The sequence below is a fragment of the Jaculus jaculus genome, chromosome 7 (genome assembly GCF_020740685.1).
Source record: "Jaculus jaculus isolate mJacJac1 chromosome 7, mJacJac1.mat.Y.cur, whole genome shotgun sequence".
NCBI lineage: Eukaryota > Metazoa > Chordata > Mammalia > Rodentia > Dipodidae > Jaculus > Jaculus jaculus.
In genome coordinates, this window is record NC_059108.1 from 42,152,759 (window position 1) to 42,169,011 (window position 16,253).

At 44.6% G+C, this 16,253-nt stretch overlaps 1 protein-coding gene across 1 annotated transcript in view; it reads left to right on the forward strand.

Annotated features, from left to right (window-relative positions):
- The window catches only part of LOC101606972 (prolyl endopeptidase), a 118,144-nt gene that overhangs the window by 93,769 nt on the left and 8,122 nt on the right, over positions 1–16,253 (forward strand). Inside the window, exon 11 of the mRNA XM_045155234.1 lies at positions 12,900–13,036. Coding sequence (XP_045011169.1) covers positions 12,900–13,036 — 137 coding nt within the window. The remainder of the gene's footprint in view (positions 1–12,899; positions 13,037–16,253) is intronic.

Genomic DNA, 16,253 nt, shown 5'->3' on the forward strand with positions numbered 1-16,253 from the left:
AGAGGCAGGGGGAGAGAGAGAGAGTGGGTACTACAAATGAACTCCAGACACATGCGCCACCTTGTGCATCTGGCTTATGTGAGTCCTGGGGAATTGAACCTGGATCCTTTGGCTTTGCAGGCAAGAGCCTTAATCACTAGGCCATCTCTGCAGCCCCCAGCATCCTAAACATTGGGATAAGCTGTGAAGTAGGAGGAATCAGCATCTACAGCAGCAGGTCTGGGAAGAGATGAGACGAGGCTGGAGACTGGGCGAGGGGGATTATGTTTGGAACATGCCTGGATGGTAGAACAGCTCTGGTGACACTGTGCTAAGAGTTTGTGCATCAGAGGAGTTGGGGAACAGGGCCTGTGAAGGAAGACTGAGATTTCAAATCTGCAAAGCTGATACCATCTTTCTTTGAGTTGGCAGTGGACTGGGTAGGATGGACCTGGAAGGAACAATATTTTAAACATGTTTTTGCTACATGTTCACTTGTCATCTAAGCAGCCTTGTGTGGTATGGAATGGGATATTTGAGTCATGAGCTCATTGGAGAGATTTGAGTGAGTTACAGATAGGGAACCTTAAGTGTAAGTGTGTTATTTATATCCAGGGATAAGTTCCAACCATGTAGTAGGGAAGACTGTGGAGAAGGCACAGGTCTGAACCCTGAGGAGCTTCCTATCTATGGCTGGTTAGAGGAGGAAGAGTCCACAGAGGAGAAACCAGCCAGGAAGAGAAGAAAAATGCAGACCAGGTAGATAGGAAGTGGGAAGGTACTAAAAGGAGTATGTGGCAGCCATTCTATGCTATTGGTTGACCAAATGAGGAAGTGAGAAGAGTTCTTAGATTTGACAAGAGCCATTTTACTGAGTGATAGGGAATGCTGAAAAGACAGGAGCTGGTTATATGGTGCACTGGGAAGATGGGCGAGTTACACAGTAGCCTGGGAAGACAGGGCGGGTTACATGGAACAATGAGTAGACAAGGAAGGGTTGTGAACGTGGAGCTCATTAGCATTCATTTCGCATGGGTGGGCAGCAGGGAGGATTAGCTTTGCTTTCACACATTTTTATGCTGCATCTTTCTTATAGTGAAAGCAATCTTGTACTGTAATTGCAATATGAAATGCTTAAGTTAAAAATACTTAAATGTTTTTAGGAAAAACCCTCCCTCCTAGGAAGAATGTCTGGTTTTCAGCAGCCATGGTCTGTCTCTATCTACTTCTCAACCTTTCCCTTTCAAGCCTCCTTTCCCTTCTTCACATTCGTCATTCTCTGAAAACATGCGTCAGGCCCTAGATTCCTATCTGTTTTGTGTTTTGTTTTTTTTAATTTGAGTTCCAACTTACAAAAAATACTTTTGGAATTTAAATATTTAAGGCTTTTTTGCTATGTGCTCAGTTTAGGGGTAGAAAAACTCATATACTCATTGTTGAGTTCTGCTTCTTACATTTAGATCCTTGTCTGGCTGTGAACCATTAGTTCATTGCCATTAAACAGGAGATCCAGAATGTTAGGGCCCTAAAGCCCGTCTTGATTTGTGGCACTGGGACTCGAACCCAGGGCCTGTGCAAATACTCTACTACTTGTCAGATACCACTTGGGGCTGTGCCATGGGCCTGCCTTCAGAATCTTCCCACCCAAGCATCACTTTTCCCTTTGACATAGAGATAAGAGTTGACATCCTACAGTGACCCTCAATCCTTTTGTCTAGAAAGAACATATCCCCCGGGCTGGAGAGATAGGTGGCTTAACAGTTAAAGCACTTGACTGTGAAGTTTAAGGACCCAAGTTTGACTCCCCAGCACCTATGTAAACGAGCTGTACAAGATGGTACATATGCACAGGTGGTGCTCATGTCTGGAGTTCTGTTGCAGTGGCTGGAGGCTCTGGCATGCAGATTCTCTCTCTCTCTCTCACCCTCTCATAAAAAAAATTCTGTTATTGAAATAACATCTCCCACCCTGACCATATACCATTCACCACCACATCACAAGGGCAGCCCACCTTGGGAGTGTGAGAGCTGGTCCTGTACTGGACACAGTAGAATTGAGCCCACAGGATGAGCCTGGAAGCAGAACCCGCCTTGGTGAGACATGGCGTTCCCTCTGCATTCTTTTCCGTCCTTTACCACGCCACCTAAAATCTGTCATGAAAATCCAGTCCAGGTTTATTTTAAGCTTTTCATTTTTCCCAAGTGTTTTCTTTCAAAATAAAACCAGCACTAGAAAACCTAGGAAACAGTCTTTCCTTCCCCTCCTATTTCTTCTTCTCCATGAGCATTACTATTTGTTTCTCTGTCAGACTCCAAATTGTAAAAGAATATATGTCCTCAGCACACTGGTTTTTATTGTTTCTTTTCCCACCTTCTTTAATAACGAGCAAGGTGAAGTGTCGATGAGAGCCCCGTCCACCAAACAGAGCTGAGGACAGCCTGATCCATGTGGCCTCTTACACGCCTGCCTTCCTCAGGCTCCTTGGGCCCTTGCCCTTGCCTGTAGCTCTTGGGCCCCGGACCCTCTTCTATGGACCTATTTGGATCTGAGAATCCTGGGTTCCCATCCCTTCTTCCCCATATCTAGCCTCCATTGTTGCTTCACTGATGTCACCACCAACTGACATCATGTTTTCATGAGTATGTTTCTGTCGGGTCCCATCAGAATAAAGCTTTGCCCACTGCTTATCCTCAGAGCAGAGAACAGACTCACATAAATACTTAATGAATGAACAGGAAAGGCCATGATAGATGACAGACTGAACAATAATCTCATTACCAGAAACCTATGAAAATGAAGCATTTCCTTTGTACAATATTTCTGTTGGATCATCTCCCTTCTGTTTCCCCGGGGTGATTGGTCTTGTCTTCTCAGAACAGATACTGTCAGAAAATGAATGCTGTAAATGTGTTCCTATAATCTGATCTTTGAGAATTATTTTGGTCATACTTTATGGCCAAAACAAGAAATAATCCTGCCTCCCTTTTAGAGACTCAAAACAAATTTTCCTTTGTAGTTCATTTTGTTTCTTATAAAATTTCCATCCTCACTTTGTTGGCCTAAGTGAGGTCCTTGAAGTCATCCCATGGGGAGAAGCCAAAGGATGCTACAAAGGACCGTGACCGTGTTATGCTGACTAGTCCTAATGTAAATCAACCCGAGCTGTTACATGAGAGGTCACCTTCAAGTGAGTGAGTGAGCAGGTGACTGGGAGCAGGAAAGGACTGCTGAAGTGAATGGTGATTTTCACACACTTCTTCAAAGCATCATGCTTGGAGTTGGTCGTGCTAAGGAAGGAACTAGTGTAGTCCACAATTTAATGTGCTTGTAGGGGTGCAGTTAGAGTTGCTCTCAGGTCCTGAGGAAAGCTCGGAAGAGAAGGAGCATCTAAGACTACTCTGAAGGGCTGGAGGACGTGCTCAGTGGTTTAAAGCCACTTGCTTACGAAGACTGACGGCCTGGGTTTGATTCTCCACTACTCACAGATACATGGAGTAGCACCTCTCTATCTCTCTCTCCTCTTCCCTTCTGTTTACACATAATTAAGATTACTCCGGAGGACAAGGCTCCAGGGGAAACAACCTCCACAGCCACAGAGGGGCAGCCAGCAAGTACCATGAGGAAGCAAGAACCTGCAGGAGGAGAACAGTCTAGATCCAGACCCCATAGGCACAGACTTCCCCTGAAACAGGGCAAGATTGAAAGAGCCTATGTTGGGCACACATAGACTCATCTACCCACCAGGAGCTCAGAACATTAGGGTCAGGAGCAAGAGGGTCAGAAGGCTGGCATGGGTATGGTTGCTGAACCCACGGGCACTACTGAAAACTCTGGTGGCCTATAGAGAGAAAAGACAGCAGTGTCACAAGGGACACTAGTGTGCCAGGCGCCAGGGAGGAAAATGTGTCATGGAAGCCAGGGAGAAGACACTCGGGGGGGATAGCCTGGTGTTACGGAGATGTCACAGCTGCTCAGTGCCAGCATTGACAATATTTGGCCATTCTTGGAACCACTGAGCACCAGGGAGCAGTGATGGAAGCTACCGTGTGGGTAGGACCTGCAAACCCACCTGCTTCCAGAGGGGTGGGTAAGAGGTTTCCATACAGCCAGGGCTTTGAACGTAACTAGGCAGTAAGGTTGTTACCAGGAAGTCATTAAATGGGACTTGTACCCTGTGCTCTGGCTCCATAAGCAGCCTCTTCCACATTGCCCTGCTGCCCCACAGCTGCCAGAAGCTCCTGGTCCACCACCCATCATCACTGCAGTCTGCCATGTTCTGTTGGAGAGCGTTCATGATCACGAGTCCGTTACTCATCTTCAGGCTTCCTCTTTCTTGATTGCTGCTAATAGAAAGGCATACGTATGATTAAAGCTACTTTTTTTCTGCGTTTAGAAACATTTCAAAGCACTACCCCAATTTTTTCATCATGATCGTTCTTAGGACAAAATGCAGTTGCATTGGTAAAATATCTGCAACTATCATTCTACCACAGAAAGACAAAGCAGATTTCACATAGCCAAGTTTAGAATATAAGCAACAACAAAAAACTTGCCTCTCTCCTGGTTGGCCGCCTCCTTGCAGCCTGCCTTTGCCAGCGGGGCGCTGTCCTGCCTGCCTCACGCTTCTCAGTGGGGGACTGCAGGGCACTGGTGCTATGGGTTCCTGAGGCTTGCTCCCGAAGTACCTTGACGTCGTCCTCGTGGGCTCCTCTCCTCTGACTCTGCGGCGGGTTGTTGTGGTGGTTTGCATTTTTGTCATTTGAGGATCGTAGCAGCGCTAGGTTTGTCCAACAAAAACAAAGAAACTTCTTGAAGAGAATTTTACTGCCAGATTCACCCTGTCAATACTCTAGCTGCTGATTTTCTGCAAGAAAAATTCTTTTGTGGGCACTTGCTCCTTGGTGTTTTACTTCATGTGAGTTTTCCATTGAATGTGCAAACACAAAAGTGGTAATTGGATATTATGCCAGCATTGTGGTTCTGTGACATTTGACAGAGTCATCCTACATTCAGGGCCACACTCGGCCTTTTGCAGCGCTGTTTCTTCCCCACACCCCACCATGAACTGCACAAAGCCCACTCTGCTTTCTCCCCACTAGCATTCATCTCCTTAAATTTACCCTTTGAGGAGCCCCAAAATGTTAAAGCCACACAGTTCTCCGTTCTTTTGTGAATGTTCCAGGTTGTTTTGTCTGCATTTTGGCTATTTGTTTTATGTTTCTAATGCAGTAAGATAAATAAGCAGTCTGCTGTAGTTCTGAGTTAATGAGGAATTGAAATGGATTTCAGTGTCCTTGTTTGGTTTTTATGGTGCAGGTGCATTCAGTCTCATGCAGTAAATTACCAGAGCTAAACAGTTTAAGAGCCACAGGCCCTCTTCCCTACGTTGCTAGATGAGTATATTAATAGCTACACATAAGGTGAATGTCAGGTGTTAAATATTTTTAGTAGTAATAAGTTCAAAATTTGTAACTTTAAAAAGCTTATATAAGATCTTAAGAGCCTCAACCAGAGTTAATTCTGTTATTTTTCTAGCCTATAAAGCATTTTGACCCCAGTCTCTAGGCTACCATGTTTGAATGGGTTTTTAATGAAATGCCAGTTAAAAGGTGTTTTTTTTCCTTATATTGCTTAATTGAAATATAGAGTTCATGGAGTGTTTGCCTCTGCATTTACCCAGCACTGGGTTTCTTATCATAGACTGTCTTCTGGGTCCCACCCTGGTCACCCTGGGTGCAGAGGCAACGAGACCCCAAGAGAAGCAGAAGCAGCGCCAAAGGGGCTCTCAGGTGCCTGTGGAGGACGGGCGGGAGGGGTTGCTCATCTCTTCTTTATAGTGACCAAGAGCTTGGAGGTGGGGAGAGAAACCCTAGGTCAAGTCCGACCTCCATCCTTTACAAGATGTATGGCTTGGGCTGGTCATTTTTTTCTTTCCTTTTCTCTGTTTTTTTCTTTTCCCTCCTATCCTTCTCTTTCTTCCCCTCATTTTATTTTATTTATTTTGAGAGAGAGAATGGGCATGCCAGGGCCTTTAGTTGCTGTAAACAAACTGCAGACGCATGTACCACCTTCTGCATTTGGCTTACATGTGGGTCATGGCGAATTGAACCTGGTAATGTTCACAGATAAACACATTAACACTCCAGCACTTTTTTTTTTTTAAGCCAAAACCTACCTTTATGTCCCAGGCCTGCTTTAAACCCATGATCCACCTCGCCTGGCTGGGATTATAGGACTTGGCCACCACACCTGGTAGCCCAGTTTCTTCCATGTATGATACTCTCCCCAGCTGAAATGGGCAACTCCATCATACAGACCTCATGTAGATTAAATAGTCTTTCGTAAATCCTTTACACGAGTACTTACTACATAGTAAACACCAGAAGCATTTTAAACAAATCAAGCAAAAAATGTGTATTTTAACAAAATACAAACTAAGGAAAACCCTGTTGAAAATGCATAGAAAGTGGGGACTGGAGAGATGGCTTAGCAGTTAAAGTGCTTGCTTGCAGAGCCTGGAAAACTAGGTTTGATTCCCCAGTACCCATGTAAAGCCAGATACACAAAGCGGCACATGCATCTGGAGTTGTTCTGTTGTTCCTATTTTCATTCTTATATTCATATTCTCTCTCTCTCTCTCTTTCTCACAAATAAACATTTTTTAAAATGCAAAGACTATTGGTGGGCATCTTGGTATTTGCTCTTGAACATGTGGGAACTCTGGTAAGTGACTGACTTGCAGTGGAATGTGCTAGGGTCTGTCTCCAAGTCCTCACCTCTCTTTCTTGTCATTTATTTTAATGTTTTCAGGTAAGGAATGACATTCTGACAAGCTCCAAAATTAAAGAAATGGCCACTGTGTATTTGAGGCTTTATTGTCATGTCTAAATCTTCAAATAGAATATATGTACTGCCATAGCTGTAGTGTTGGGGGTACCTGTAATGTCAGGAAGGGAGCAAACAGGTGAACCTCCAAAAAGGGTGGGTGTGTTTTCAGTTTGATTTCCTCTATAACAGCATGTGCAGTGGAGTGACTGGGGTTCTGAAGGTGAAGCTAGGCGGCATTCACAAGAACTGCAGCACGGTTTCAGAGGGCGGTGCATGTTTGCCATGGGGAGTGGCTCACAGTGAAAGGGGGGCTCAGGAGGGTAAGTCTGTGAACAGTCCCCAAGCAGTGGAAGCAAGCATCCTGTTGGAAGGTGACGATGCTGGGCCAAAGGCAGGTATGGCTTTGAGCCTCAGGAACTGAGGGGAGTTATCCTGAGTGTTTTGAATCAGAAAGAGAGAGAGCAGTTGCCCATTAAATAGGTGTTGGTTAATGGCAAACAGTGCCTAGCTCTTAAGCCCCAAGGGTGGATGCAGCCTGCCTTCTATCCTCATGCCGGAGAACGCACGCGCTGCAGGCTGCGAGCGGCCTGAGCAAGGGAATCGGGAATCGTGGTGGCTCCTACCTGTCCTGCACCCGAAGCTGCTTCCTCCAGCCTCTGGGTGTTTGTGGGGCTTGGGGAGCGCCCCCACACTTTCTTAGAAATGTGTGTTTGCACTGGCTACAAGGAGACTGGAGCAGTGGAACCGAAGGTGACTTTCTGCACTCATGTCACATGTATCTAGCTTTCTACCTCCAGGGCACCACCAGCATCCCTTTCTCTCCTTGGGCTCAGAGCCTTCATTGTCTATTTGAGGTCTTGCTCCATAGTTCTAAAAGGGGAAAAGCACATTAATCCTAAGAACCAGTGGCTGAGCCTCGGAAAGCTGAGGTGTTTCTGCCGAGGTATTAGAACAGCACAGAGCACGATGTTGATGCTCAAGGGTGGAAGCAGGTTGTTAAGCAGGCTGACCTTGCAGTACTGAAGGGCCCTGCAGGAGTCTTAAAATCTCTGGTTTTGCAAAAATGTCCAGCCATCCCTTGGGAAATCCAAGCAGTCTGGAATAGACTTTCCCTTTATGCTTTCTATGCAAAGATGACTCTATTAAACTCTTTCCTACTCCCCCCAAGCTAAATGACTATAAAATGGGATTACAGCTTCTAGTACAGGCTAGTATTTTTAACTTGAGCCCAGCACCAAAGCATGTTCCAGAAAGTTCTCCTTTGACTTGTTTTGTATGGTCATTGTAGCACGAAGGCTGCCCTGTCCAGGTCCTTGCTGCCCCCTTGCTTTGATTGTGGAATCTTGAGCAGTTCTGTTCCTTGTCAGATTTGTTTGCTATACCTAGCACAGACCACACAAGTGGTTTCTGTCTGTGATTAAAGGAAGTGCTCAATACCCCTATGTGAACATTCTCCTTTAAATCTGTCAGGCTCTAAAATTAGGCCAGAATGGCTGTCACCAGACATTCTCTCAGAAGGGTTTGCCCTCTGTAGTATCCCTTGTCTCATTTCTGGTGATAATGGGAGTCCTACCATAGGCTTAGTGGCATCAACGTGGCATTGAAATTGTGTTTTTGGAAACAAGTGGTTGCACATATGGGTGTCTCTGAGGAGTTGTTACTAGTAAATGTGTTCATCCCAAAGAGAGGACTGTTTCTGGGTGTGAGTGGCTTATCTATAACTAGTGCCAGGCACTCAGCACAGTAATGCTTCCTTGATTTCTTGCATTTACATGGTCTTTTTCCTTTAAAGATGCTTTTGTTCTGTGTGTGCAAAGTCAGAATTATATGTTATGGCATCTAGACCTATATTCAATGACTGCTATGCTATGCCAAAACTGCCAGAGATAAATCACTTTATATTTGGCTATGTCTTGAAAAATCATATGTCCATAGAAATGGGTTGTTTTTGAAATGTGAGTCTATATGCTTTATATAAATACAAACATTTGGAGTTCTAGTCACATAGTTGGCTAGTATGTGATATTTATGTATAAGCTTTCTGTCAATTTTTTGTTAATAAGAGTCAGCTGTAGGATATGGGAGCTCATATATATTAAACAGCTATTCACTAAAGACATAATTTTAAATTTGTAAAATTAGAAGTAATTTCAAATGTAATGAATTAGTGTCTTAGTATCTTTTCTGTAGCTATAGCAAAATACCCAAGACAGGCTAATTAATAAAGAATAAAGGTTTATTCAGCTCCTGGTTTTGGAAGCTAGGAAGTCCAAAAGCCTGGCACTGGCATCTGGTGAGGACCCTCTTGCTGCAAAAAGTATTATGTGGCAAGACAATCCCCCCCTAATGAGCTCATGTAATCACATATGCCCCACAAGGTCTCATCTTCAAATCCTATCAACATATGAGTTTGGGGAATTAAGTTTCAGCCTGCATTGGGGTGGGGAAAATGACAAACCACCACATGCACTAAGAGAGCTGGAGTGACTTTCTTTCTGATTTCCCAATTCTGTTCAAGTAGTGAATTGTGTCTGTCTTTTAAAAAATACTGTGGAGAATGGGGCATTGTTGGAGCACACCTTTAATTCCAGCACTCGGGAGGCAGAGGTAGGACGATAGCCATGAGTTCAAGACCATCCTGAGGCTACATAGTAAGTTCTAGGTCAGTCTGGGCTAGAATGAGATCCTACCTTGGGGGAAAAAAAAAAATACTATGGAGAGATGGCCTGGCAGTTAAGGCGCTTGCCTGCAAAGCCTAAGGACCTAGGCTTGATTCCCCAGTACTCCTGTAAAGCCAGATGCACAAAGTGACCCATGCATCTGGAGTTCATTTGCAGTGGCCAGAGGGCCCTGGATTGCCCATTCTCTCGATCTCTCCCTCTCTTTCTCTCCCTTTCTCTCCTTGCACATTAACAAAATATTTTTAAAAAATAAAATAAAAATACCATGGACATGTTTATTAGAATGGTATGGCAATATATAGCAGAGTTTTAGTACATCATAATTTGAACCCAACAGGTTAGGGTCAGAATGGCAGGTTTTCATCCAGACATCATGATCATTACAGGGCTATCGTGGAGTCCTGAACTGGGCCAGAAAGCACAAAGGAGACTGACAACGCCAGCATAAGGGATTGAATGCCCCAGGAAGTGATCTGGGGATTCTTTTCTGAGACTTTTCAGGATGGATGGGCTGGTTTGTTAGGGGTGTAGTTTGAGTATTCATCTGATTTGACAGGTCTGTATGTGATGGTTTATGTAGCATTTCCTCTTCTGTGCATGTTCTTTCCCATGATGCATCAGATTTTAATCATATGTGTACAGTTATAGACATAAGATGGCAAATAGGGGTTCTCCCTAAAAGTTCAGTTATAGGACACAGTTTGGCCTACTGTACATGCATCCAAAACAGTCCAGGCTGGATTGCCTCCTGCTGTTGCTATGGGATCTATCTAAAAACCTACTTGAATAGGTGCTGACCATGAATAATGGTCACTAAAGGTAGACGAAAACTAGTTCATTGGAACAGGACATGCATGCAGTTCAGTACAGGTAGGGGTCCCAGGTTGCAAACAGGTTGCTGAGTTGTTGAGAAGGGTGTGTTTACTGCTCACACCAAGCAGTGTCCTGGTGGCTAAACTACTCCCTATGCTTGCCAGCCTCAGAGTCAGGTGAGAGGAAGGGTGGCACGCCAGCCGGCCGACACTGACAGTCTTAGGGGAGAGCAGGAAACGTGGTGTCCGCAGAGGCTGAAGAGTCACACAGCTGCAAGAGCGCTCTGAGAGCAGGTGGAGGTCCCGAGAGCTGGCCGTGGGGATAAGACGCACATCTGTCCAGCTGGCTGCATGAGAGTTACGGTGACAGGAGGGGTCAGTTTGGGAGAATGGGCTGGGCAGGGATTTGGGACACTGTTCTGCCCAAATAATTCTGTTAAAATGGCCTCCTGTGAGTTTCTCCTTTGTTCCACTGAGGCTCTTGCCTCTGGTTCAAGTGACCTAAATTCTTCTACCTCAGAGGGGAGCTCTGTCTTTCAGCTCCCTGCCCTAGCCATTCACTCCAGACAGGTCCTCTTCGCTGTATCTATCTGCCTGTTGCCCACTGTATTGGTTGCTGACAGCTAGCACTGAGTAGCTTACAATAAAACGTCCCTCTGATCATTTTACAGTCTACAGAGTATTCCCTATGACTCCCACACTGCCCGGTTGATTATCTTAGCATTTCTCTCTAGTCAGAAACAAATGCTTTTTATCGTCAAGTTCTGAAAAGAAGAAAGAAAGAGAGAAGAAAAAGAAAGAAGGGGAGAGGGAAAACATGTGAGCATTTGTCACTGTCCTGTAACACCTGCCTCCAAAACCACACACTGCCTTCCCCTCCCTGCTTATCGCCAAGGACTTTGGGGCAGCTTTCTGCAGCAGAACCATAAAAAGCCTCAGCTACACTGTGGCTCCAAGACACACAAAACTCAGAAACGTATGTCCTTGTCTTTGACTTTTCTTGTCACGTGGCAGAAGGTTGGCCACATGTTTCCAAGCTAAGCTGAGCCAGGGCACTTCCAGTGTCATTTGACTTAAAAACACTGTGTTTACCCTGAGAAAAACCTATAGACAGCTTTTCTGCTCTGTTTATTGGCTTTTCACAGCATACTTATTCTATGGCTTGTTGCTTGAATAGCATGAATGTTCCCTTCCTTATTCTTTTTCTCTCAACCCTTTATCTCAAAAGTAATGAATATGGATGTGTTGGCTGAACTTGCCCTAGGTAGCCCAAATTCAGAGAGGTTTGATGAGCCTTAATTACCAGTACTGGAGAAATGGCTTTGTTTCAACAGGAGTAAGACCCCTGTGTTCTTTCTTTCAGCTTCCTATGCTAATCTCCTTTACCATTGCTAGCATTTGTTTAATAGCTGAACATAGAAAGATGAAGATATATTGAGTGGCTTGACCTTTAGAGAGGGTGCTGGATGTGAAATTTGTCTCCCTCGGTTCAGTTGCCTGGCAGGCTGCCATGCTTCACTGTGGCTCTCCAGTGCTGAGGGGGCAAGGAGGAGGGGCAGAGAACTGAATTCCTCTTCTCAAGTGCCTCAGAAGGCCCTGAGAGGTGGGCATACTGGCCACATTTGGGGGATGAAGAACTGACTGAGGACAGCTCCCATTAGATAGTTGTGGAATGAGAACTCAGACCCCCCCACCCCCCCACCCCCAGTTTTCAGAGCCACAGTGTGGAGCGGGAATCAGGTAGCTCTGTTAGGCAGTTAGAGTGACTGGGCCTCTGAAAGTAAAAAGGTAGGAATGCCTGCCCTCACAGTCTGCACTTGCTGGAGCTCAAAGGATCTGACTTCTTATCTCTCACTTCTTATCTCTCGTCTAAAGGAGTTCCCTAGAACTGTTTTCCCACAAACAACCTGAGCCCCTCCTGGGAGGGAGGTCCCCTTTCCTACAATTTAAATCTGCCCACGGTGTAGCTGGTCAGGTTCAGCCCCCAGAACGTGGTGTCCTGGCTGGTCTCTTCATGAGCCAACCCCTAGCCCCGTCCAGTCAACTTTCACTGTGGTTCACCTGAGTTAGAAGATAAAGCCTACTGCAGTAAGGTTATGAATACATTTACAAGGGGGCAGACAAGCTCTGTGGGCTGCCGATTCACCACTCCTGAACTTCCAGGTTCTGGTGAGTCTGCCCTCCACATGCAGGAGCTCTCTGTTCTTCCTCTCCTTTTCTTTCTAAATCTCTTTTCACATTTCTTCTAGGCCCACGCGGGCTCTCAGACCATGTAGCTGTATTCCTTTCCTTTCCTTGATGTGTACTTTTCTAAAGAAGTATAGTTAAGTACAAACACGTACCTAGAGTTTTGGGTACAAGGACTCTATTCCTGAATCCATTAACACCTCATTTCATATAAATTTAGGTTAAGGTTAAGGTTAGATAGTTGTGGAATGAGAACTCAGGTTCCATTTCTTAGTTTTCACTGTGTTCTCTGCTCAGCATGAAACAGCTCTTTCCTAGTACCAGGTCTTCATCACGCTGCTGCTCATGTTGGAGAGACCCTTTATTTAACATGTGATACTAAACCTAAGGATCATGCTTTCTTTTGTTCCAGATTTTCTACCCCAGCAAGGATGGCACAAAGATTCCAATGTTTATCGTGCACAAAAAAGGCATAAAACTGGATGGCTCTCATCCTGCTTTCCTGTATGGCTATGGTGGCTTCAATATCTCCATCACACCCAACTATAGGTAAGTGTGGAACACTCTTGGAACCTGGCATGTATTTGGTCTCTTGCACATGATAGAAAGGAGCCTTGTCTGTTTCATGTTTTTCTCTCATCCTTAAGTCTGTATTTCTTGCTTGTTGGTTCAGAGTGGGACAGCATTGCAGATAGCTTCCTGAGGTTTTTACTAAGGAATTATAGGACCATTATAAGCTAACTTTATTTATAAGAAAATGTTCTCTGTGGGGTAAACAGTTTGACAAGATGGTGTTGAGGCTTCAGCTACTGTCCTATGAAAGATGAGCATCTGCCGAGGTCTTATAGAAAGGAAGCTTCACTCTTTAATGCTTGTCATTGGCTCCCCCTACCTTCAGGATTCTCTTCAGAAGGATGATTTTATACCTAATGGTTGTATTTATGCCAACAAGAGTCCTAAAATATATACTGTGTTAATATTCAGCCATAAATATTTTTATTTTTCTTTTTTTTTTTTTAATTTTCAGAGTAGGGTATTGCTCTAGCCCAGGCTGACCTGGAATTCATTCTAGTCTCCAAGTGGCCTCAAACTCATGGCAATCTTCCTACCACTGCCTCCTGAGTGCTGGGATTAAAGGCGTGCACCACCATGCTAGTTTCAGTCATAAATATAATTAACAAATACTCTTGATGCATTTGAAACTGTTCCATGCTCATTATCTCTTGTAATTACTTCCCAGATAACTTGTGCTCATAGTGACATATATTTGTTGCTATTGCATATATAAAGAGTTTCTGGCAGTTGTTTCTAAACTTGATTTTAATATCCTGTTCCTAACATGAAATGGAATTGGCTCTGGACATTTTTAAGGAAAACAAAGTTTCCTTCCAGCAACACTGGCTTTAAGGTAACTTCTAGAGAGCCTCATTTGGAATCTGATTCCGTGCTGGGAGATGGCCAGCACAGTCATCTGTGGTCAAGGGCACTTAGGTTCACCAGGATCTTGGTTGTTTGGGAAGAAAGACGTGGGTTGATGAAGAATAGGACATAAGTTCAGAACAGGTAGCCAGCTGTCCTAGGCTTGACTACAAGAAAGTTGTCACTTTGTCGTAGATACCCAGTAGCTGTAACCTCTCCACCTCTTGAAGGTGGTGAAGTGTGGAAGGTGTTCCAGGCACTCATTATGGGCTGTGTTGAACATGTGGCACAGCAGTTCAGTTTTATTCTTTGTTGGAGAGTATTGATGGAGGGGTGTATGGCATCACTGTGTAGAGCAGTATTTCACCATGTAGACTTGGGAGACCTCATCTTATGAAAAACTGAAGGGAGACTAGAGTGCCTGCATGATGGCTATTCTTTTGCAGTCACAACAGTACATTCCAGGCTTCACTCCAGGTGTGGCCTGAGCCCTGGTTGGGAGTTCGAAAGCTCACCTAGAGGCCTACTGTCTCCTTAGGTCATCCACATCTCAGGGTACAGTCCCAGGCCACATTCATTCTGAGATTACTAATGTGAAAATGCAAGCCAGCTACTGTTCGTTACATCTGCCTCATCCTAACAGTGCCACTGTGTGCCATTCTTCATCAGTGAAAGTAGTGAAATTAAATTATAGGCTTCAGTTTCAAGTCAGTGATGCTAGCGTGGAAGCCAGTGGCAGGTGATTGGTGTCAGTGGTAAGACTTGCACTTTGCACCCCCTTCCCTGGTGGCTCCGTGGGGATCAAGACATTGATCCCTGAAGGGATCCACAGTCAGTGTTCATTTATGCAGTAAGTCCCTTTAAGTCTTCGGCTGGGTATGAAGAGATGGGTCCAGACCAGTTCATTTGAGTGGCCAGTAGATGGAGTGGTTTCAGGAGAGACCCTCAGAGCTGCATGAGAATGTGGGAGACCCCGTGACTAAAGATCTGCCAACATGTGCCTCCACTGTTACACCTTCCTCTTCGTCCTTGAAAATGCAAGAATTTAGCACTGTAGCCAGTTTGCAGAGCCCTGAGAAACACCTCCATCCCTCTTATAAATAACATTCTGAAAGACAGTTCTCAAAGCAACCTATTTTTTTTTTTTTATCCACTATGGACATACTCAGTATGTAAACCACACATGTTTTAAGTCTTATTTCAGTGATGGGCTCTTAGGAGCTTCTGGTTTGGTAGGTGTTGAGAGTCCTCAATGTCTTTCTCCTTCACCCCTGTGCCTGATATCAGGTTCACCAAGAAAGTAGCATTCTTGCTCATTTCCCCAAGTCTTCTATGGTTTCGTCTGGGGCTGGGGTGAAGTGCACTGAGTCATTTATCTCCTCAGGACCTGCTTCCATCTGAAAAAGAGGTTTTCCAATGGAGAGTGAAGTCAACACAGGTTAAATGGGATAGCCATTATTAGTTTAGAGAGAATTTAGTGGGTGTGGACCCTCTTGTAGCCCAAGATTAGTGGGAGCTTGATATTGGAAAGCAAAAATCTGGATATGATTCTGACTTGTTTTCTAGTTCCAGATATAGGTTCCTTTCCACTGAGCAGATCTTTAGCAAATCCAAGAGCAGTTGGTTACCTACCATGGCTGTGTGCCACTATTGCACTTGTGTGAGCATCACATCAGATTGTTTGCTTCTGAGTAGCTGAGACCTCATATTGCTCAGACAGATGTTGGCCACTTTCCCCCAGTAGCTCATGTAGCACCTTCCAGCACAAGACTGGCTGTCTGGGGACTGGCTGTTTTACAGATTGCAGCCAGGTCTCTCCATGTTCTGTACCAACAACATACGGTGTAAATCACGTGCTCTGACAGAAGTCTGTCTTGTTTTGGGAGACCTTGTAGGTCTCTCTGAACAACAGCTCTTAGTGGATGTTACCTGCATCCTAGTAAAATCAACATTAATTTTAATATAGAAAAATAAATGTCACTAAGCATTTTTAGTACCAGAGTATAAACAACAAAGAATTAAAAAATAACATATGGGATGGGCTTGCAGGGGGGGACAGCATCAGAATTTTCCAAAATGCTTAATACTTTTTCCTAGACATTTGATCTCTCCTATTGTTTGTGAGCTCTCAGACTTTTCAAATCCTGTATTATTGAGTCTAACATCATCTAACTTTCTTTAGAAGTAGAAACCACTTAAAATCCATGTTCCAGACAATGTGTTACTAATGACAAGGGCACTATCAGTGTGTGCCCATGAGCCCAGCCCCATTCTCACTTCACCTGGTAGTGTTTTATTTATCATGAGAGTCATTTCAAAGATAGAGTGTGAAATAGGGGGCTCTGGA